This window comes from Scyliorhinus torazame, chromosome 8 (genome assembly GCF_047496885.1).
Source record: "Scyliorhinus torazame isolate Kashiwa2021f chromosome 8, sScyTor2.1, whole genome shotgun sequence".
NCBI classification, from domain to species: Eukaryota; Metazoa; Chordata; class Chondrichthyes; order Carcharhiniformes; family Scyliorhinidae; genus Scyliorhinus; species Scyliorhinus torazame.
In genome coordinates, this window is record NC_092714.1 from 39,286,331 (window position 1) to 39,308,117 (window position 21,787).

Below are 21,787 nucleotides of genomic sequence, written 5' to 3' on the forward strand. Positions count from 1 at the left end.
TAGGGAAACAAAGAAATGACAGAGGACCTGAATAATTACTTTGCATCAATCTTCACGGTGGAACACAACAGTGTGATGTCAGAGTTCCAGGAGCTCCAGGGGTGGAGGTCATTACTAAGGAGAATGTTCTGGGAAAACTGAAAAGTCTGAAAGTGGATTAATCACCTGGACCAATGGACTACACCTCAGGTTCTAAAAGAGATAGCGGAGGAGATTGTGGAGACATTTGTGGTGATCTTTCAGGAATCACTGGAGACAGGGAGGGTCCCAGAGGCAGGGAGGGTCCCAGAGGACTGGAAAGTGGCTAATGTAACACTGCTGTTTAAGAGGGAGGGAGGCAGAGGACGGGAAATTATAGGCTAGTTAGCCTGACTTCAGTCATTGGTAAGATTTTAAGAGTCCACGATTAAAGATGAGATTGCGGAGGACTTGGAAGTGTATGATAAAATAGGACAGAGTCAGCACTGCTTCGTCAAGAGGAAGTCACGTTTAAGAAATCTGTTAGAGTTCTTTGAGGAGGTAACAGGGAAGTTAGACAAAGGACAACCAGTGGACGTGATTTATTTAGATTTCCAGGAGGCCTTTGTCAAGGTGCCGCATAGGAGACTGTTAAATAAGTTAAGAGCCCATGGTGTTGAGGGCAAGATCCTGGCATGGATAGAGGATTGGCTGACTGGCAGAAGGCAGAGAGTGGGGATAAAGGGGTCTTTTTCAGGATGGCAGCCGGTGACTAGTGGTGTGCCTCAGGGATCGGTGTTGGGTCCACAACTTTTCACAATGTACATTAATGATCTGGAAGAAGGAACTGAAGACACTGTTGCTAAGTTTGCGGATGGTACAAAGGTCTGTAGAGGAACAGGTAGTATTGAGGAAGCAGAGGGGCTGCAGAAGGACTTGGACAGGCTGGGAGAGTGGGCAAAGAAGTGGCAGATGGAATACAATGTGGAAAAATGTGAGGTTCTGCATTTTGGAAGGAGGAATGGAGGCATAGACTATTTTCTAAATGGGGAAATGCTTAGGAAATCAGAACCACGAAGGGACTTGGGAGTCCTTGTTCATGATTCTCTTAAGGTTAATGTACAGGTTCAGTCGTCAGTTAGGAAGGCAAATGCAATGTTGGCATTCATGTCAAGAGGACTATAATATAAGACCAGGGTTGTACTTATGAGGCTGTACAAGACTCTGGTCAGACCCCATTTGGAGTATTGTGAGCAGTTTGGGGCTACATATCTAAGGAAGGATATGCTGGCCTTGGAAAGGGTCAGGGGAGGTTCACAAGAATGATCCCTGGAATGAAGAGCTTGTTGTATGAGGAACGGTTGAGGACTCTGGGTCTGTACTAGTTGGAGTTTAGAAGGATGAGGGGGGGGGGGGGGGGGGATCTTATTGAAACTTACAGGATATTGCGGGGCCTGGATAGAGTGGACGTGGAGAGGATGTTCCCACATGTAGGAAAAACTAGAACCAGAGGACACAATCTCAGACTAAAGGGATGATCCTTTAAAACAGAGATGAGGAAGAATTTCTTCAGCCAGAGGGTAGTGAATCTGTGGAACTCTTTGCTACAGAAGGCTGTGGAGGCCAAATCACTGGTGTCTTTAAGGTAGAGATAGATAGATAGGTTCTTGATTAATAAAAAGATCAGGGTTATGGGGAGAAGGCAGGAGATTGATATCAGTCATGATTGAATGGTGGAGTAGACTTGATGGGCCGATGGCCTAATTCTGCTGCTATGTCTTATGGTTGATCCTCCATCGGACTCAGCGTTGTCCCATACCCCTGGGCACCTCTAGAGTCTAGAAATCTATTTCTTTCTTAAATATGTGCAGTGTCTTGGTTGCCACAGCCTTCTATGGTCGAGAATTCCATAGGGTCACCAACCACTGAATGAAGATGTTTCTCCTTATCTCATTCCTAAATGGCCTGCCCCACATCCTGAAACCCCTTGTTCTAGGTCCCCAGCCAGAGGAAACAATATCCCTGCATCCAGTCTGTCCAGCCCTGACAGAATTTTATACATTTCAATTAGATTCTATCTCATTCTTCTAAATTCCAGTGAATACAGGCCTAGTCGACCCAATCCCGCCACTCTCTTGACTTAAAGTTTCACCTGAACTCTCTATTGGATTTATTTGTGACAATCTTATATTTTTGGTCCTTAGTCCTGGTCTACCCTGGAAATTGAGACATCTGTTCTAAATCTACTCTGTCGAACCCTTTCTTAATCTTGATGACTTTATCAGGTCACCCTTCAGTTTTCTCTTTCTAGAGGAAGAGTTCCAGCACATTCAATATTTGATAGATTTAACCTCACTTCTGGTATCATTCTAGCTAATCTTTCTTATTGTGCCCCTATATCCTGGACTCCAGAGCTGTTTCTTTCTCTGCAAGATCCTATTCAGGTTTAACAGAACTGCACTGCTTTTCAATTCTATTCCCTAGGATCCCAGCATTTTGTTTAATTGCTTTATGAAGGGGGGGGGGTTCAGCGATAATATCTCTTAAAACTGAATCGTTGGCATGAGTAGTTTTACATAAGTTGTTTTATTCATTTGTTTAAATATAAATTTAGAGTACCCAAATATATATATATTTTTCCAATTAAGGGGCAATTTAGTGTGGCCAATCCACCTACCCTGCACATCTTTTGGGTTGTGGGGGGTGAAACCCACGCAAACACGGGGAGAATGTGCAAACTCCACACGGACAGTGACCCAGTGCCGGGATTCGAACCCGGGCCCTCAGCGCCGTAGGCAGCAATGCTAACTACTGTGCCACCGTGCTGCCCTATAAGTTGTTTTATTAAGGATTGAGATGAATTATAGGACTGAGTAATCATTATTAACCATTAAACATGTATTTTTAGGACATAGCAGTACTAAGTACTCAAATGGGATTTAGGATAGCTCACTTGACCAAAAGGACATTACTTCTGACATCTTGTCTTTGTGAAACAATTCAGGGTACTGGTTCTGTGTTGTTCTGTTTCTTACAGTCAGCAAGCTGCTGGGATTGTAAGCAGCTGTCAGGATGATGATCATAAGAACATAAGAACTAGGAACAGGAGTAGGCCATCTGGCCCATCGAGCCTGCTCCGCCATTTAATGAGATTATGGCTGATCTTTGTGGACTCAGCTCCACTCTCCAGCCCGTACACCATATCCCCGAATCCCTTTATTCTTTAGAAAGGTATCTATCTTTTTCTTAAAAATGTTTAAAGAAGGAGCCTCAACTGCTTCACTGGGCAAGGAATTCCAGAGGTTCACAACCCTTTGGGTGAAGAAGTTCCTCCTACACTCCGTCCTAAATCTACTTCCCCTTATTTTGAGGCTATGCCCCCTAGTTCTGCTTTCCCCGACCAGTGGAAACAACCTGCCCGTATCGATCCTATCTATTCCCTTCATAATTTTATATGTTTCAATAAGATCCCCCCGCATCCTTCTAAACGCCAATGAGTACAGTCCCAGTCTACTCAACCTCTCGTCATAATCTAATCCCCTCAACTCTTGGATCAACCTGGTGAATCTCCTCTGCACTCCCTCCAGTGCCAATATGTCCTTTCTCAGGTAAGGAGACCAAAACTGAACACAATACTCCAGACGCTGCCTCACCAACACCCTATACAATTGCAGCATAACCTCCCTAGTCTTGAACTCCATTCCTCTAGCAATGAAAGACAAAACTCGATTAGCCTTCTTAATCACCTGTTGCACCTGCACACCAACTTTTTGCGACTCGTGCACCAGCACACCCAGGTCCCTCTGCACAGCAGCATGTTTTAACATCTTACCATTTAAATAATAATCCATTCTGCTGTTATTCCTCCCAAAATTGATAGCCTCACACTTGGCAACATTGAATTCCATCTGCCAGACCCTAGCCCATTCACCTAACCTATCCAAATCCTTCTGCAGACTTCCGGTATCCTCTGCACTTTTTGCTTTACCACTCATCTTAGTGTCGTCTGCAAACTTTGCCACATTGCACTTGATCCCCAACTCCAAATCGTCTATGTAAATTGTGAACAACTGCAGGCCCAACACTGATCCTTGAGGGACCCCACTAGTTACAGGTTGCCAACCAGAGAAATACCCATTTATCCCCACTCTCTGCTTTCTGTTAGTTAACCAATCCTCTACCCATGCTACCACTTTACCCTCAATGCCATGCATCTTTAGTTTATGCAGCAACCTTTTGTGTGGCACCTTGTCAAAAGCTTTCTGGAAATCCAGATATACCACATCCATTGGCTCCCCGTTATCTACTGCACTGGTAACGTCCTCAAAAAATTCTACCAAATTAGTCAGACACGACCTACCCTTTGTGAACCCATGCTGCGTCTGCCCAATGGGACAATTTCCCTCCTGGTGCCCCGCTATTTCCTCCTTAAATGATAGATTCCAGCATTTGCCCTACAACCGAAGTTAAGCTTACCGGCCTATAATTACCCACTTTCTGCCGACCTCCTTTTTTAAACAGTGGTGTCACGTTTGCTACTTTCCAATCCTCTGGGACAACTCCAGAGTCTAGTGAATTTTGATAAATTATCACTAGTGCGTTTACAATTTCCCTAGCCATCTCTTTTAACACTCTGGGATGCATCCCATCAGGGCCAGGAGACTTGTCTACCTTTAGCCCCATTAGCTTTCCCAATACTGCCTCCTTAGTGATTACAATCATCTCAAGGTCCTCACCTATCATATCTTTATTTCCATCAGTCACTGGCATGTTATTCCACTGTGAAGACTGACCCAAAAAACCTGTTCAGCTCCTCAGCCATTTCCCCGTCTCCTATTATTAAATCTCCCTTCTCATCTTCCAAAGGACCAATATTTACCTTAGCCACTCTTTTTTGTCTTATATATTTGTAGAAGCTTTTACTATCTGCTTTTATGTTCTAAGCCAGTTTACTTTCATAGTCTACCTTACTCTTCTTTATAGCTTTTTTAGTAGCTTTCTGTTGTCCCCTAAAGACTTCCCAGTCCTCTAGTCTCCCACTAGTTTTTGCCACTTTGTATGTTTTTTCCTTCAATTTGATACTCTCCCTCACCTCCTTAGATATCCACGGTCGATTTTTCCCCTTTCTACCGTCTTTCTTTTTTGTCGGTATGAACCTTTCCTGAACACTGTGAAAGATCGCTCGGAAGGGTCTCCACTGTTGCTCAACTGCTTCACCATTAAGTCTTTGCTCCCAGTCTACCTTAGCTAGTTCTTCTCTCATCCCATTGTAATCGTCTTTGTTTAAGCACAAAACACTAGTGTTTGATTTTACCTCGTCATCCTCCAACTGTATTTTAAATTCCACCATATAGTGGTCGCTCCTTCCAAGAGGATCCCGAACTATGAGATCATTAATCAATCCTGCCTCATTACACAGGACCAGATCTAGGACCACTTGTTCCCTTACATACTGTTCCAGGAAATTATCCCAGGCACATTCTAGAAACTCCTCCTCAAGGCTGCCTTTACCAACCTGGTTAAACCAATCGACATGCAGATTAAAATCTCCCATGATAACCGCTGTACCATGTCTACATGCATCCGTTATTTCTTTGCTTATTGCCTGCCCTACCATCCTGTTACTATTTGGTGGCCTATAGACTACTCCCATCAGTGACCTTTTCGCCTTACTATTCCTGATTTCCACCCAAATGGATTCAACCTTGTCCTCCATAGCACCAATATCATCCCTTACTATTGCCAGGATGCCATCCTTAAACAACAAAGCTACACCACCGCCCTTACCGTCCATTCTATCCTTTCGTATAGTCTGATACCCTTGGATATTTAACTCCTAGTCGTGACCATCTTGTAACCATGTTTCAGTAATGGCCACTAAATCATAGTAATTCACGATGATTTGCGCAATCAACTCATTTACCTTATTTCGTATACTGCGAGCATTCAGGTAAAGTACACTTATGCTGTTTTTTATGTCTTTGTTATGAATCCTAACACCTTGATCAGTAAACTTTTCGCAATTTATTTTTCCTCTTACCCTCTCCTAATTTTCCTCGTCTTTAAACCCATATTTCTACATAATGACCTGTCACGTAACCTGCTGCCTTGATCTCCATTAACCATTATACTGTCCAGAGCTTTACACTTCCCTTCCCCCCAACTTGCTAGTTTAAAGTCCTTGTGACCAACCTATTTATCCTATTCGCTAGAACACTGGTCCCAGAATGGTTCAGGTGAAGACCGTCCCAATGGTACAGGTCCCTCTTGCCCTAGTACTGATGCCAATGCCCCATGAAAAGGAATCCCTCTTTCCCGCACCACTCCTTTAGCCACATGTTAACTTCTCTAATTTTCTCAACCCTATGCCAATTGGCACGTGGCTCGGGTAGTAATCCAGAGATTATAACCCTGGAGGACCTGTTCTTTAATTTAATCCCTAGTGTTTGACAATCCCCAAACAGGTCCTCTTTCCTAGTTGTTAGTCTACTAGCACCTATGTTGTTAGTCCCAACGTGGACCACAACAACTGGATCCTCCCCCTCCTTCTCCAAAATCCTTTCAAGCCGATCAGAGATGCCCCTCACCCTGGCACCGGGCAGGCAACATACCATGCGGGACTCTCGATCTGGCTTACAAAGGATGCCATCAATCCCCCTAATTATAGAATCCCCTACAACTACCACTTGTCTTTTTGCTCCCCCCTCTTGAATGGCTTCCTGTACCACGGTGCAGTTGGGTCAGTCAACACATCCTCCCTACAGCCATCTTCCTCATCCACACAGGGAGCAAGTACCTTATACCTGTTGGACAAGGTCAAGGGCTGAGGCTCCTCAACTCCTAAACTCAGTATCCCCCTACCTGCCTCCCTTGCAGTCACACCACTCTGTCCCTGACCACTGTCTGAATTAACAGTACTTATTCTACCGGGTGTGACTGCCTCCTGAAACAAAGCGTCCAGGTAATTTTCCCCCTCCCTGATGTGCCGCAGTGTGTGCAGCTCGGTCTCCAGCTCATCAATTCTGAGCCGAAGTTCCTCGAGCAGCCAACACTTGCTGCAGATGTGGTCACTGACGGTCTCAATGGGATCCACCAGTTCCATCATCATACAGCAACAGCACATCACCTGTCCAGCCATAATCAATTAATTAATTTAAATAATAATTTTAAAAAACATTTTTTAATAGACCCTCAAGGATAAACCCGAACACCAACAAAAACACAGCTCTCTCTCGCCACTCACCCGAACTCAGTCACTCACCTAAACTCAGATGCACTCTGTTCCAATCAGCACTCTGTGACTAAAGGCACTCCTGCCACACCTTTTGTGCACTCACCTCTCCCAGCACTGTCCCGGCTCTCTCTCCTCCCGTGCTGTTTTCGCTGTCCCGGCTCTCTCCTCCCGCGCTTTTTAAATCTCCCAGCTCTCTCCTCCTGCGCTGTTTTCGCTGTCCCGGTTCTCTCTCCCTCTCGCGCTGTTTTCGCTGTCCCAGCTCTCTCTCCTCCCGCGCTTTTTAAATCTCCCGGCTCTCTCCTCCCGCGCTGTTTTCGCTGTCAATCATGTGCTGCTTGCGACTCTATTGGGTGAAGTTTAAACACTGCTTGCAATTCTATTGGATAAGTTTAAAAGAAGCAGCTTCAGGGATTGGATAGTATTCAACTGGGGTGGGCTATTGATTTTTGAACGTTGTATAATTACGGTGCTCGGCTCTTTGTTCGGTCGAACAGTCTTGGCTGATATCCAGTCTGTTCTCCGTGTACACATAACAAGCTTGATTAAATAGCCATCTTGTCCTGGTTGTGGTGTTTTTGTTTCTCTCTGTACTGAGCTGAGCCACAGGGAATAACCCCACATGGAAGAACTCAATACACAGGTCTTGAAACCGCTCCTACACTTTAAAAAGTGCCTTATTAGCCTGTATCACTGCATTTAATGATTTGTGTAACTGGACGAACGTTTAACTCTTGGAAGTATTTGTGCATTCGACAATAGTGACATATACATTATCAGACTGCTGCAATATAATGGGCTAAAAGTCTATACTTTCACCTAATTACCTTTAACATTAGACCGTAGGGAGGGAGACGTACTGCAAACTTGGCAGGATTAGTAGCGAAGCTGGGTGAAAATCCTGGAAGCCCCCTCCCTTACAGCCTGGACTGCAGCTGTGGTGCACCCCAATCAATGACATATCACTGAAGGCTGCTGAATTTTTGTCAGGGGGCAGAGAGCTCAATTTCGCCACTGTGGAAGCTATTGCCTGGCAGTTATTCCACATACTAAAAACACCACCACCTTCTCGGGGCAATGAGAAATGGGTAATACATTAAATGCTAGCCTAGCGGAGATGCCCATATTTCATGAATGAATAAAAAGTATTTAAAAGAACAACAAAAAAATGAGAAAGAGGAAAGAGAAAGCAGCCCCCTGTATTACATCAATTAACGTTCTACATGTGTTGTCCATGGTCTTGCAAGAGGAACAAAATGGATGCATATTATAAAATAGCCAGAGCACTATTTACTTTAAATGAGTTGAAATATTAATTTGAAGTTCAGTTTTTAAGGTGGTGCTCAGTAATTACATGATTGTAGTTCTATTACACATTTCTATTTATATATTTTGTTGCAAAATTGTTCCAGAGAAAGGTTCATAGTTACTGGAGATTTGGCTAAAATTCTGATGGAGCGACGGAGGGTAAATCAATGAGTCATAACTCCAGCAAGTGAATTATAGTACCATTTATATAGAAAGATTGTCATGCAAACATGATGTCCCAATGTGCTCTCCAGCTAAAAAAAATCCATTTGAAGTGTAGTTGGCAAGTATTATTATTTGAGAAATCCAAGCAATCAACAGAGTAAAAAGCTCGATTCATTAACAGAAGTGTAAAAATAAGAGATTTGCTAATTTAGTAGTGTTGGTTAAGAATATATGCTGCGCTGATTACTGGAAGAGCTCCTGGGCTTTTCTTTGAATAGTGCCACAGGATTTACTTATATAAAAAAAAAACACCTGAATTGGCAGACAATGCCCAAACTGAATGACTCATCAGAAAGACAGCAACTCTCAGAATGCAGTGGACCATTGGTGCTGCATGAGCAAACGTTGTGTAATGAAATCCTAGACTTGGGCTTGAAGCCATCATTTGAGCTTTGTTCAATACATAGACAGAAGCTGGAATACAAAGCAAGGCAAGGAAGGTCCACTGAAAGTATACCTTTATGTCCAAAAGCATTATGCAAAATATTAATGCTACATTACTTTCCCGTACTGGCCTGCCCGAACAGGCGCCGGAATGTGGCGACTCGGGGCTTTTCACAGTAACTTCATTGAAGCCTACTTGTGACAATAAGCGATTATTAATGTCTGCTATTTTTCATTGATAAAACAACACAAACTGCTGGCATCCGAAAGATCAGAGCAACCTCTGTTAATTTAGCCTCTCAGTTAAAGGACATATCATTTCCTCCAACTAAACACGAATAAGGCCATGAGAGATTTGCCAGTGTTCACAATTATAAGCAATGGATGGTACCGTAATTGAAACCAATCTAGCAGAGGCCAAGCATTCAATTATGCTTTCTTATGATTTTGAGTATCCCTTTTGTGAAAGGATGAGGAGTAACCAATGGCATTAAGAGCTTGCATTTATACAACACCTGAATATTAGGATAATACCCAGCACAATACTAGGGCATTCTAAAGTGCTTCACTATTTAAGGCACGTTGAACTACAGTCGCTGTTGTAATGTAGTAAAACATGGCAGTCAATTTTGCACAAAACAGACTCATATACAAGTCATGATATAAACAGATTGTAGATTAATCTCATCTATTTCAGTAAAAAAATAATCTTATCTATTTTCGTAGACCATAAGATGTCAGAGCACAAGTAGACCATTCAACCGCTCAAGTCTGCTCTGCCATTCAATGAGATAGTAATATTAGTTAAGGTATAAATTTGGCCAAAACGTCACCCTTTCTTGAACATTTCAATTTGATCTTTATGGCCACTTTAGAAGGCAGATGAAGACCCTGATTTAAAGTCACAACCTTGACCGTATAAAACTGCACCAAAAAGGTCAGCCTAGATATCACAAATCTCTGGAAGGAACTTTAACCCACACCTCTCTCAGGAGCAGCTGTATTACTACCACACCAATATTGCACCCAAGGTAGCAATTTTTCAATGTTAAAATAATTCACATTATTGTTCCACAAAATTCTCAAATGCATGAGTTGAGATGGCTGCCAAATACTTTAATTTAGAAACAGATTTTATTCTGAAAGCTTGATAGGAAAATGAATTATTTTTACTAAATAAATGGGATATTTTTCAGAGAGAAAAAAATATTTTGCCAGAAAATACAATGTGGAGTACATCTATGAAGCAGGAAAATATTTGAATGATGCTTTTACATTGAAAAAGAACATATTTACCGGAATTCAGAAACTGAAGGTTGTACAAGAGGCTCACTATTGTAAACATAATTAAGGCTGATTAAAATCATCTTCTTTAATCCTAGAATAAAAAAGAAAATTGATTATAAAGAACAATTTATTATATAATCAAAACGGTTAACAGTTTTGTTACCGGTCCTTGTAGAAATAAGTTCAAAAACAAAATTAACCAGCTTATTGTAGCAGAAATAGATGCTAAGACTCCCATTTTTGGTTTACTGACTAGTAAAAATGAGATGCTTTTATCAATAATAATAATAATTTCCAGTGTGACAACTTTGAAATAATTTCCTCACATTGCAAGCCTATAGACAAACATTGTTATTCTTTACCCTCTGAAACAGATTACACCAAAAATGCAGACAAATAAACTAGTATACAAATTTAAGCTTTTAAATTCTGTAATGGCAGATATTTTATTCAATTCTCCTTGCTCTTCTCTTGATTTGGTTCCTTCAAGTTTGGCCTGCTTTTCATATTTCTCCAAGCGGAATGTAGTTACTAAGTCTCCGACATAGTTGATATCGCTGACCTTCTAGCAGCCTCAAATTGGAAACAAGACAGGTTTCATAGAATTTACAGTGCAGGAGGAGGCCATTCGGCCCGTCGAGTCTGCACTGGCTCTTGGAAAAAGCACCCTACTTAGGCCCCCACCCTATCCCCATAACCCCAGCTAACCTTTTTTGGACACTAAGGGCAATTTATCATGGCCAATCCACCTAACCTGCGCATCTTTGGACTGTGGGAGGAAACTGGAGCACCCAGAGGAAACCCACGCAGACACGGGGAGAATGTGCAGACTCCGCACAGACAGTAACCCAAGCCGGGAATCAAACCTGGGACCCTGGAGTTGTGAAGCAACTATGCTAACCACCGTGCTACCTGTCAATGCCTGTTGAATGAACGTCAAAACTTGACCAAATGTTATAAGTCAGGATGCTTTGCAGAGTCAAAACATTCTCCCCCCACTCCCGAAAGTAAATTGCTGAATTCCACAAATTGTCTTTCACAGTTAGAACAAACCATTAGACCATGACAGAAAACAAGACTCGCCTGTGCAATAGGAAGTCTGGCTATGAGGCCCATATTCATTTTCAAATAAACAAATAAATAATAAAGAGCAGCTCTAAATATGAATAAATGATAACAAGCCAATAACAATTGCAAAGAAGCATTGCGCAGGTCAAGGAGACACAGCTTGAGTGAGTGAGACACAGACAGAGTGAGAATTTGGTAATTTGGTGCAGTGAGGTAATTCAGTGAAGAGTGGGAGGAGGTGCTTTTTCCCAACTGTTTTGTTCTCTCTTTTTCTTCGGGGCTAATTTCGGGAGCCGTTCGGAGGAGGAGTCTCTGTGAGTATAAAAACCCAACGGTAACTTCCTGTTTTCCCCCCAAAAGTGACGCCAGAGGGAAGCTGTGATCTGATTGGTTGATAGCAAATCTGCCCCAAATTTTTAAAAAAACACAGCTAAACTCGTAAACTTAAATTAAACTAATTAATTAATGATGGCTGGTCAGGTGATGTGCTTGAGCTGCTTGATGTGGGAGCTGGCAGATCCCATTGCGAGCTGCAGCGACCACATCTGCAGTAAGTGTTGGTGCTCGAAGAGCTCCGGCTCAGAGTTGATGAGCTGGAATCTGAGCTTCAAACACTGAGGCACATCCGGGAGGGGGAGACTTACCTGGACACTGTGTTTCAGGAGGCAGTCACACCTATCAGAGTAAGTAGTTTAAATCCTGCCAGTGGCCAGGGACAGCAGGGTGTGACTGCAAGTCAGGCAGGTAAAGGGAACCAGCAGTCAGGAAGTCAGGAGCCTCAGCCCCTGACCCTGTCCAACAGGTATGAGGCACTTGCTCCCTGTGTGGATGGCGAACAGGGCTGCAGGAAGGATGAGTCAGCTGACCAAGGCACCATGGTTCAGCAGGCCATTCAAGGGGAGGGAGTAAATAGGCAAGTTGTAGTTGTTGGGGATTCTATTATCAGGGGGATAGATAGTATCCTTTGTGAGCAGGATAAAGAGTCCCGCATGGTATGTTGCCTGCCTGGTGCTAGAGTGCGGGACATCTCTGACCGGCTTGAAAGGATACTGGAGAGGGAGAGGGAGGATCCAGTTGTTGTGGTCCATGTCGGTACCAACAACATCGGCAAGTCTAGGAAAGAGGACCTGTTTAGAGATTATAAAGATCTAGGATGCAAATTAAAAAACAGGTCCTCAAGGGTCATAATCTCCGGATTACTGCCCGAGCCACGTGCAAATTGGCATAGGGAGGTAAGAATAAGGGAAGTTAACACGTGGCTGAAAGAGTGGTGTGGGAAAGAGGGGTTCCTTTTCATGGGACACTGGCATCAGTTTTGGGATGGGGGGGGACCTATACTGTTGGGATGGTCTCCACCTGAACCGAGCTGGGACCAGTGTTCTGGCGAAAAGAATAAATAGGGTGGTCAATAGGACTTTAAACTAAAGATTGGGGGGGAAGGGAAAGTCAGGGAACCAAGAGGTGAAGTAATCAGTGGGAAGCGTAGCTGCTTAGTAATACAAAAAAGCACGAAAAGACAAAACTCAGGAGAGGTTACGATAGTCCCCATCCCACAAAATATGACACAGTGTATGGAAAGGCTCAGTAAACCAAGGTCCACCACACTAAGAAAACAAAAAGGGACGGTCAATAGAGAATTAAAGGTGCTATATTTAAATGCGCGCAGTGTACGGAACAAGGTAGACGAAAAAACATAATGGGAGTTATGTACAGGCCTCCTAACAGTGGTCAGGACCGGGGGCACAAAATGCACCACGAAATAGAAAGTGCATGTCAGAAAGGCAAGGTCACAGTGATCATGGGGGACTTCAATATGCAGGTGGACTGGGTAAATAATGCTGCCAGTGGACCCAAGGAAAGGGAATTCATTGAATGTTTACAGGAGGGCTTTTTGGAACAGCTTGTGATGGAGCCCACGAGGGAACAGGCCATACTGGACTTAGTGTTATGTAATGAGCCAGACTTGATTAAAGATCTTAAAGTAAAGGAGCACTTAGGAGGCAGTGATCATAATATGGTAGAATTCAATCTCCAATTTGAAAGAAAGAAGGTAGAATCAGATGTAAAGGTGTTACAGTTAAATAAAGGTAACTACAAGGGCATGAGGGAGGAACTGACGAAAATCGACTGGGAGCAGAGCCTAGTGGGAAAGACAGTAGAACAGCCTTTGGCTGGAGTTTCTGGGAGTAATTGAGGACACAGTACAGAGGTTCATCCCAAAGAAAAGAAAGGTTATCAGAGGGGGGATTAGGCAGCCATGGCTGACAAAGGAAGTTAGGGAATGCATCAAAACAAAAGAGAAAGCCTATAATGTGGCAAAGAGTAGTGGGAAGTCAGAAGATTGTGAAGGCTACAAAAACAAACAGAGGATAACAAAGAGAGAAATAAGGAAAGAGAGGATCAAATATGAAGGTAGGCTAGCCAGTAACATTAGGAATGATAGTAAAAGTTTCTTTAAATACATTAAAAACAAATGGGAGGCAAAAGTTGACATTGGGCTGCTCCAAAATGATGCTGGTAATCTAGTGATGGGAGACAAGGAAATAGCTGAGGAACTAAATAAGTACTTTGCGTCAGTCTTCACAGTAGAAGACATGAGTAATATCCCAACAATTCCGGAGAGTCAGGGGGCAGAGTTGAATATGGTAGCCATCACAAAGGAGAAAGTGCTAGAGAAACTAAGAGGTCTAAAAATTGATAAATCTCCGGGCCCAGGTGGGCTACATCCTAGAGTTCTAAAGGAGATAGCTGAAGAAATAGTGGAGGCGTTAGTTATGATCTTTCAAAAGTCACTGGAGTCAGGGAAAGTCCCAGAGGATTGGAAAATCGCTGTTGTAACCCCCCTGTTCAAGAAGGGAACAAGGAAAAAGATGGAAAATTATAGGCCAATTAGCCTAACCTCGGTTGTTGGCAAGATTCTAGAATCCATTGTTAAGGATGAGATTTCTAAATTCTTGGAAGTGCAGGGTCGGATTAGGACAAGTCAGCATGGATTTAGTAAGGGGAGATCGTGCCTGACAAGCCTGTTAGAGTTCTTTGAAGAGATAACAAATAGGTTAGACCAAGGAGAGCCAATGGATGTTATCTATCTTGACTTCCAAAAGGCCTTTGATAAGGTGCCTCACGGGAGACTGTTGAGTAAAATAAGGGCCCATGGTATTCGAGGCAAGGTACTAACATGGATTGACGATTGGCTGTCAGGCAGAAGGCAGAGAGTTGGGATAAAAGGTTCTTTTTCGGAATGGCAACCGGTGACGAGTGGTGTCCCGCAGGGTTCAGTGTTGGGGCCACAGCTGTTCACTTTATATATTAACGATCTAGATGACGGGACTGGGGGCATTCTGGCTAAGTTTGCCGATGATACAAAGATAGGTGGAGTGGCAGGTAGTATGGAGGAGGTGGGGAGGCTGCAGAAAGATTTAGACAGTTTAGGAGAGTGGTCCAAGAAATGGCTGATGAAATTCAACGTGGGCAAGTGCGAGGTCTTGCACTTTGGAAAAAAGAATAGAGGCATGGACTATTTTCTAAACGGTGACAAAATTCATAATGCTGAAGTGCAAAGGGACTTGGGAGTCCTAGTCCAGGATTCTCTAAAGGTAAACTTGCAGGTTGAGTCCGTAATTAAGAAAGCAAATGCAATGTTGTCATTCATCTCAAGAGGCTTGGAATATAAAAGCAGGGATGTACTTCTGAAGCTTTATAAAGCATTAGTTAGGCCCCATTTAGAATACTGCGAGCAATTTTGGGCCCCACACCTCAGGAAGGACATACTGGCGCTGGAGCGGGTCCAGCGGAGATTCACACGGATGATCCCAGGAATGGTAGGCCTAACATACGATGAACGTCTGAGGATCCTGGGATTATATTCATTGGAGTTTAGGAGGTTGAGGGGAGATCTAATAGAAACTTACAAGATAATGAATGGCTTAGATAGGGTGGATCTAGGGACGTTGTTTCCATTAGCAGGGGAGACTAGGACCCGGGGGCACAGCCTTAGAATAAAAGGGAGTCACTTTAGAACAGAGATGAGGAGAAATTTCTTCAGCCAGAGAGTGGTGGGTCTGTGGAACTCATTGCCACAGAGGGCGGTGGAGGCCGGGACGTTGAGTGTCTTTAAGACAGAAGTTGATAAATTCTTGATTTCTCGAGGAATTAAGGGCTATGGAGAGAGAGCGGGTAAATGGAGTTGAAATCAGCCATGATTGAATGGTGGAGTGGACTCGATGGGCCGAATGGCCTTACTTCCGCTCCTATGTCTTATGGTCTTAAAACCTCCAAAAACTGCTTCAAAGATCAGAGCTGGTTTACTTCAAAGGAGTCATAAAACCAGTCAGGGGGAATGGTACAAGATAAAGTAAGGGAAGGTGGTTTAATTTTGTTCAAATTTGTGAAAAAGCCATTAGAGTGTAATACAGTAGAGAAGTGGCCCTTCTGCCCATCGAGTCTGCACCCAGAAAAATTACACTAAATCTACACTAATCCCCCTTTCCCATAGCCTTGAATGGTTTTGACATTTCAAGTGCTCATCCACATACTTTTAAAAGGTTTGTGAAATTTCCTTCCTCTATTACCTTTCCAGGTAGTGCATTCCAGACTCTCTCCACCATTTTGGCTCAAACCCCTCTAAACCTCCTGCCTCTCACCTTAAAATTATGCCCCCTTGTTATTCATTCTTCAACTAAGGGGAACAGTTGCTTATTATCCTGCCAATAGCCCTCAATCTTAATAGCTGCATTTTCAAGTATTTCACCAGACAGCAAGACAGAGTTAAGGATTTACTGGAAAAGAATATTTCTGTATAAACATTTTAATTTGAAAAGTTACTGTTTTTAAAATTCTACTATCCAAATAGTAGTCAGTCACAAATAATTTAATGTCGTATCTGTGAAATAATATAAAAATGCGCCTTTAAAGAGCCAGGCCATCCTTAATCTTTTGAAATTATCGGTCAACCTAACCATGATATGTATTTCACCATTGACTGCCATTACTAATTAACGGTGACTATTACTAAACCTCAACCTATAGTATCCACGCTGTAGGTGATGACGATTGCATTGCAAATGAAGTGAAAGTTCACCTAAAACAGGTGTGGCACTGCCTTGTTGGTTATTGTTTTTGATCAGACAGGTTAAGTACAGCATTTTCAAACACCATTTTAAAATTATAAATCCCTTCATGACTTCATCCATCTTTGTTTACCTGTCCCAGCCTCCCCCTTCTATATTTTTCTATGCCATTACCTTACACTTCAAAGTTTGGCATCTTTGAATTTGTCTATATATGTGTTTCTGGAACAGACCTCTTCATTCACCTGAGGAATGAACAGCGCTCCGAAAGCTAGTGACATCGAAACAAACCTGTTGGACTTTAACCTGGTGTTGTAAGACTTCGTACTGTGCTCACCCCAGTCCAACACCGGCATCTCCACATCATGGCTACCATCGACACCGCAAACTGCCGGCTCAAAGTGGAGAGGATCTCCAGGAAGAACGCGCATATAGACACTGACATTAAGTTTCTACAAAGATGCAAGAAAGCAGACAAGATCCCGAAAGGGCTACAGATCACAAACCCACTCAAGTCGACCTACAACACAGACTTCGCTGATAGACTCTGCCGTCGCACCTCTCTCACACTCCTCAACCACCTCGTCCGCCAGCTCTACAGCAGACGACGCAACCTGGAAACCAAGATAGAGGCCATATTCTCAACTTGCGCTCAGGATGCAGCAGACCAGCTGCGGAACACCGCCAGACAGATGAGACAACAATACTATGCCACCTATATGCATACCAAGAACAGAAAGCTTGAGAAACTTGGCATCACCACCGGCAGCAACCAAGCCACCCCCGGTGTCACAGTAGAAAACAAAACAGGGAAATCTATTGTCAACTTGTCAGACTACACCCTTCAACCAGACGAAATCGAAGTCCTCAGCAGAGGGCTTAATTTCTGCACCACCACCAAAATGGACCCCATCAGTCTCGCGGCAGACACGGAGGAATTCATCAGGCGAATGAGGCTCCGGGAATTCTTCCACAGACCCCAAGAGGCCAACAGCGAACCCAAGCAGACTACCAATGAACCGGAACAGCAGACCGAGAGATCTGCGGTGCGGCAACCGAAGAGGAAAGAGTCGAATTGGACCCCTCCGGAAGGCCGCTGCCTTAGACTCGACATGTATGCTCAAGCCGTCAGGAGTCGTGTCAATGCCAGATTCATCAGTCGCATTCACAAGACAACCCCGAACGTCACCCAAGCACAACGCAATGCCATCCGCGCTCTCAAGACCAACCACAGCATCATCATCAAACCAGCAGACAAAGGGGGGGCCACTGTCGTACTGAACAGAACGGACTACTGCAAAGAAGTATACCGACAACTGAACAACCAAGAACACTACAGAGTTACCCGCAGATCCGACCAAGGAACACATCCGCCAACTTAACAGACTGATCAAGACCTTAGATCCAGATCTTCAGAGCACCCTACGTGCTCTCATCCCACGTACTCCCCGCATTGGAGATCTCTACTGCCTCCCGAAAATACATAAGGCCAACACACCAGGCCGCCCTATCGTTTCAGGCAATGGGACCCTGTGTGAGAACCTCTCTGGCTACATCAAGGGCATCTTGAAACCCATCGTACAAGGTACACCCAGCTTCTGTCGCGACACGACGGACTTCCTACAGAAATTCAGCACCCATGGACCAGTTGAACCAGGAACATTCCTCGTCACAATGGACGTCTCGGCACTCTACACCAGCATCCCCCATGACGACGGCATTGCTGCAACAGCCTCAGTACTCAACACCGACAACTGCCAATCTCCAGACGCAATTCTGCAACTCATCCGCTTCATTCTGGATCACAACGTCTTCACCTTCGACAACAAGTTCTTCATCCAGACGCACGGAACAGCCACGGTGACCAAATTCGCACCCCAATACGCCAACATCTTCATGCACAAGTTTGAACAGGACCTACTCACCGCACAGGACCTTCAACCGACGTTATACACCAGATACATCGATGACATTTTTTTCCTTTGGACCCACGGCGAAGAATCACTGAAACAACTACACGATGACATTAATGAGTTCCATCCAACCATCAGACTCACCATGGACTACTCTCCAAAATCAGTTGCATTCTTGGACACACTCGTCTCCATCAAGGACGGTCACCTCAGCACTTTGCTTTACCGCAAACCCACGGATAACCTCATGATGCTCCACTTCTCCAGCTTCCACGCTAAACACATTAAAGAAGCCATGCCCTATGGACAAGCCCTCTGTATACACAGGATCTGCTCAGACGAAGAGGAGCGTAACAGACATATACAGACGTTGAAAGATGCCCTCGTACGAACGGGATATGGCACTCGACTCATCGATCGACAGTTCCAACGCGCCACAGCGAAAAACCGGACCGACCTCCTCAGAAGACAAACATGGGACGCAACCGACAGAATACCCTTCGTCGTCCAGTACTTCCCCGGAGCGGAGAAACTACGTCATCTTCTTCACAGCCTTCAACACGTCATTGATGACGATGAACATCTTGCCAAGGTCATCCCCACACCCCCACTACTTGCCTTCAAACAACCGCGCAACCTCAAACGAACCATTGTTTGCAGCAAACTACCCAGTCTTCAGAACAGTGACCACGACACCACACAACCCTGTCATGGCAATCTCTGCAAGACGTGCTAGATCATCGACATGGATATCACTATTACACGTGAGAACACCACCCACCAGGTACGCGGTACATACTCGTGCAACTCGGCCAACGTTGTCTACCTCATATGCTGCAGGAAAGGATGTCCCGAAGCGTGGTACATTGGCAAGACCATGCAGACGCTGCGACAACGAATGAACGGACATCGCGCAACAATCGCCAGGCAGGAATGTTCCCTTCCAGTCGGGGAACACTTCAGCAGTCAAGGGCATTCAGCCTCTGATCTCCGGGTAAGCGTGCTCCAAGGCGGCCTTCAGGACCCGCGACAACGCAGAATCGCCGAGCAGAAACTTATAGCCAAGTTCCGCACACGAGTGCGGCCTCAACCGGGACCTGGGATTCATGTCGCATTACATTCATCCCCCACCATCTGGCCTGCGAAATCCTACCAACTGTCCTGGCTTGGTACAATTCACACCTCTTTAACCTGGGGTTACCCCATCTCTGGATCTGTAAAGATTTAATCACCTGCTAATGCTCGCATTCCTAGCATTGTTTGGCATCTTTGAATTTGTCTATATATGTGTTTCTGGAACAGACCTCTTCATTCACCTGAGGAAGGAGCAGCGCTCGGAAAGCTAGTGACATTGAAACAAACCTGTTGGACTTTAACCTGGTGTTGTAAGACTTCGTACTGTGCTCACCCCAGTCCAACGCCGGCATCTCCACATCATGGCTTACACTTCCTGTCTCATGTCTTGCTCCACCAATCATGATGTGGAGATGCCGGCGTTGGACTGGGGTGAGCACAGTAAGAAGTTTTACAACACCAGGTTAAAGTCCAACAGGTTTGTTTGGATGTCACTAGCTTTTGGAGCGCTGCTCCTTCCTCAGGTGAATGAAGAGGTATGTTCCAGAAACATATATATAGACAGATTCAAAGATGCCAGACAATGCTTGGAATGCGAGCATTAGCAGGTGGTTAAATCTTTACAGATCCAGAGATGGGGTAACCCCAGGTTAAAGAGGTGTGAATTGTGTCTCCACCAATCATGGCAGAGGTTTTTGTCCTGTTCAGGAACTTCTCACTCGCATCCTCCAACCTGTCACCTCAATTCATACCTTTTCAGTCACTTCAAACCCTACCGCTTTGGCCATCGTTTTTCTCCTGTGTAGACTTTTATTAAAAAATATTTGAAAAATACAAATCATAGACAGTTGGTTTGTGATGCAGAGCGAGGCCAGCAGCGCGGGTTCAATTCCTGTACCCGGCTGAGATTATTCATTAAGGCCTCGCCTACTCAACCTTGATAACAAAGGTTGATAAAGTGGGATGATCCTCAGGTTAAATCGCCACCAGTCAGCTCTCCTCCTCAAAGGGGAAAAGCAGCCGACGGTCATCTGGGACTATGGAGACATTCGCATTACATTCCTGATCATTATAGTGAAATAGAAAACAAGAATCCGGTACAGAAACGCTGGTCGAAAGGAACTTCAAAAGCAAACACAATTAAAAAGAAATTCCAAGGACATTTCCACAAACAGCGACTCGAAAGATCCAACACTGACTTTAACATGCACTCGCCCTGCGATTGTGGCTGGTTTTGAACTAAACTGTCGCCCTTTCACGGGACTCAATAAGCTGCACTTCATTCTGGAACAGACTTCCTACCCGTTACCTTCCGCTGAGCTGATTAGCAGAAATTTTTAAAAAAACATTGGTGCGGAACTCGCTTTCCCTGTGGGTCACACAGATCTTAATTTAATCAACAAAGTCAGTCACCCTGACCTTGTTTTGGTGTTGGACACTTCCGCATAACACCAGAAAATTTCAAGAGATTAGAATAATATAATTTAATAATGTTCCATAATTAAACTTCACTTACAGTGCAATGTGCAAAACAACAAGCCTCACCCAGTCCATGCCCCCCCATACACACACCACCCAGATTCTGACAACCACCCCAACCCCCCCCCACAGACTGCCACCTCCCTCCACACCCCCCCCCCCCACTCACACACACCCCCAACACCCCCCCACACACACACTGACACCCCCCTCCACACCCACCCAGACTCTCACCCCCCCCCAACCCCACACACACACACACTGCCACCCCCCCTCCACACCCACCCAGACTCTCACCCCCCCAACCCCACACACAAACTGTCACCCTACACCCAATCAGACTCACACACACACACGCCCAACACCCCCCCAACCCCACACACAAACTGTCACCCTACACCCAATCAGACTCACACACACACACGCCCAACACCCCCCCAACCCCACACACAAACTGTCACCCTACACCCAATCAGACTCACACACACACACGCCCAACACCCCCCCAACCCCACACACACACACACACAAACTGTCACCCCCCTCCACACCCAATCAGACTCACACACACACGCCCAACACCCCCCCCCCCCCTCCACACCCAATCAGACTCACACACACACGCCCAACACCCCCCCCCCCCCCCCTCCACACCCACCAACATCCCGATCCCGATCCCCCTCCAGGCCCTCACATCCCCTCCAGACTCCCCCCACCACCCACAGTTCGTCACCTCCCCCACCCCCCCCACCCAGTTCGTCACCTCCCCCACCCCCACACCCCAGGCTCTC

At 44.8% G+C, this 21,787-nt stretch overlaps 1 protein-coding gene across 3 annotated transcripts in view; it reads right to left on the reverse strand.

Moving 5' to 3' along the window:
- Positions 1 to 21,787, reverse strand: part of LOC140427771 (interferon alpha/beta receptor 2-like) — a 57,360-nt gene that overhangs the window by 35,291 nt on the left and 282 nt on the right. Inside the window, exons 1-2 of one of the 3 annotated variants that reach the window (XM_072513409.1) lie at positions 10,403 to 10,484; positions 7,296 to 7,535 (exon numbers count right to left, since the gene is read on the reverse strand). Coding sequence is in view for 1 of the 3 variants with exons in the window: in XM_072513407.1 (XP_072369508.1) it covers positions 10,403 to 10,451 (49 nt within the window). In the remaining 2 variants the exon portion in view is untranslated. Of the gene's footprint in view, positions 1 to 7,295; positions 7,569 to 10,402; positions 10,485 to 21,787 lie in introns of those variants that run through there. The other 2 variants (XM_072513408.1, XM_072513407.1) reach the window with 2 other exon arrangements.